The following is a 2,351-nucleotide window of genomic DNA, read 5'->3' on the forward strand; positions in this document are numbered from 1 at the left end:
CGTCTTCATCTTCAATTCCAGTATCAGGAGAACTAGGGTTAGGGTTTTCTTCTTTAACGGAATGGATAGTTATCTCCTTTGGTTGAGCATGACGATCAGAGGGCTTGATATTACGTTGGTGATTAGGGTTTTGTTTGTTGCTGTCTTGCTGAGAAGAAGAGGAACGGAGAAGAACGAAGAAGAAGAAAACCTAAATTTTTTCTGGGAGTTTTCAGAGAGAAAATAGGTTTTTAGTAAGCAAGGATATTTTGGGAACGAAAATATTAGAAAATGACCTGATTGATAATTATTCATATTATTTAGAACTCTATCTCTCATTACTTATAATATTTTGGCACATTTTGATCAATAAAAAAAGATGCTTGCTTTTTTAGTCATTAGGTATAATTTCTTGACCCATACAATCATTTTTCCTAGCAACATTGCAAGGGGGACCTTTCAACAAAAAGAAAAACATTGCAAGGGGGACAAGACATGAACACTATCAAAACCTAAATTGAACATTTTGTTGTTTTCTTGACCTAAGATATCAACACCAAAATCACTGCCATAAAGATGTTTAAAAGACTACACCCTTTGCCCCCAAAACAGTAAACAACCCATGTTTTCATCTTCATGAATACCCTTCAAAATACGCCATCCCATAATGTGTGTTCATGCAAAACAAGAAACAAAAACCCCCATCTTTCTCTCTCTACCCACAACTTATATGATCCAACCTCTCCCTACCAAACCCAATTCATCAAAAACCCTAAAAACCCATTTTAATTTACACAAATGGGTAAGACAAAACCTAAAGAAAACTACAAATTATGGGGTGGATTGAAAATTAAAATAGATTCAAACACTTTCAACAGTTTTATCAGAATTGTTGTTGGTGATAGATTTCTCTTCTGATGAACCTCTGTAACGCTTGACTGGATGTTTAATGGCATTAAGTTTCACTTTTCTAAGTGCTGCTTTTCCAAGATCAATTCCACAATAATGAGAAAGTTGAACAAGATATAACAAAACATCTGAAAGTTCTTCACCCAAATGTTCTTTCTCTTCTTCTTTCCAATCTGGTAGTCCCTTTGGTACTTCCCCTTTCCATTGAAATATCTCTGATAACTCTCCTACTTCTCCTACCTGATACAGATTTTAGTGAGAGAAACATTGAGATCGATAAGAACAAGAAAAATCAATGAAACAGCAATTACCCATTTTGGGTAAAAGGGAAAAGAAGATATAGAAAGTGGATTTGTAAGGATCTGACTCTTGTTTCTTCTTTATCTTGATACATACACAGAAAAATGAAAAAACAAAACCCTACCAATTTCTTTTCAAGCAATAGCACAGTAATCCAGAAGATTTAGATGGAGAAACAATTTTTAAGAAATTTGGGTAAATGGGTAAGTGTTAAAAAGATATACTAATATGAGATTTATCCTTGATAAAAACAATCGATTGAATTTTGGGTAGGTCCAAAAAAAAGAAGTTTAGGGTTTTACCAGAGCTAAGAGTAGATTTCTTGGACTATGATACTGTTCCCAGTTTCTTTCCTTCGCGAACTCCACCACTTTCTTCCTCAAATCTTCAAGACTCACATTTCCTTCATCTGAAACCCCTGTCATCTCTACTCTTTCTCTCTCTACTCTTTCTCTCTCTACTTTCTCTCTCTAAACTGTAACAAGAAGATGGGTACGCAGTAACGCAGGTCTCTCTCTCTCTCTCTTCTTATACAAAGAAGGGTTAGGTGTCGTGAAAGGGTTTTCTTCTTTTCCTCGAACACTTCTTCGTTCCTTCCAGAATATATAGTAGTACATTTTGCTACTTCGCCATCACATCAAACTAGTTGGACCCACTTTTGGCTGTGGATCAATCTAACGGTGTAGGATCATTAACGACTTGATCTATTGGGTTGCTGAGGCTAATCAGGTTTAGATTAGGGTTACGTTTCCACCTGTCATCTATATTAGGCCTGAGGATGATTAGGCCTTCTTCTTGGAAGAAGGGTAAAAGAGTCATTTTCATTCTTGTTGGAAGCGTGCGTTTTAGCACGGTTCTCTAGGTTTGACTATAGTCAATATAACCTAATTCATAAGATCAAGACACGTGTGCAAGAAGATGCATCCTGCCCTCAATACGTGGATCCTAGTAGGTTTTGTAGGACCTACATGGTTCTCAACCTCTCATCTCTCCCTTGATTTGTATCTAATTTGTATGAAAAAATGAGGGAATGGTCCCAATTTTGCCCTATCAATACGCGTTCAGTCCAAACTCGGACCGAAATGCGTTTTAGGTCCAAATATCAGGGACCAATGGAAACTCTCCTGTTTCTTGTTGCTTTCTGACGTGTTGTCAGCGTGATA

At 36.7% G+C, this 2,351-nt stretch overlaps 1 protein-coding gene across 1 annotated transcript; it reads right to left on the minus strand.

Annotated features, from left to right (window-relative positions):
- Positions 1 to 456: 456 nt before the first annotated feature.
- On the minus strand, positions 457 to 1,809 carry LOC147568966 (uncharacterized). The gene is made up of 2 exons (XM_086655410.1): positions 1,491 to 1,809; positions 457 to 1,128 (listed from the first exon to the last, which is right to left on the minus strand). Exons 1-2 carry the CDS (start codon positions 1,611 to 1,613, stop codon positions 841 to 843), a joined length of 411 nt encoding a protein of 136 aa, XP_086511536.1. The 5' UTR covers positions 1,614 to 1,809; the 3' UTR covers positions 457 to 840.
- Positions 1,810 to 2,351: the final 542 nt, after the last annotated feature.

The sequence above is a fragment of the Eschscholzia californica genome, unplaced genomic scaffold (genome assembly GCF_041429995.1).
Source record: "Eschscholzia californica isolate CP2 unplaced genomic scaffold, dmEscCali1.0.p SCAF_1, whole genome shotgun sequence".
Lineage (NCBI taxonomy): Eukaryota > Viridiplantae > Streptophyta > Magnoliopsida > Ranunculales > Papaveraceae > Eschscholzia > Eschscholzia californica.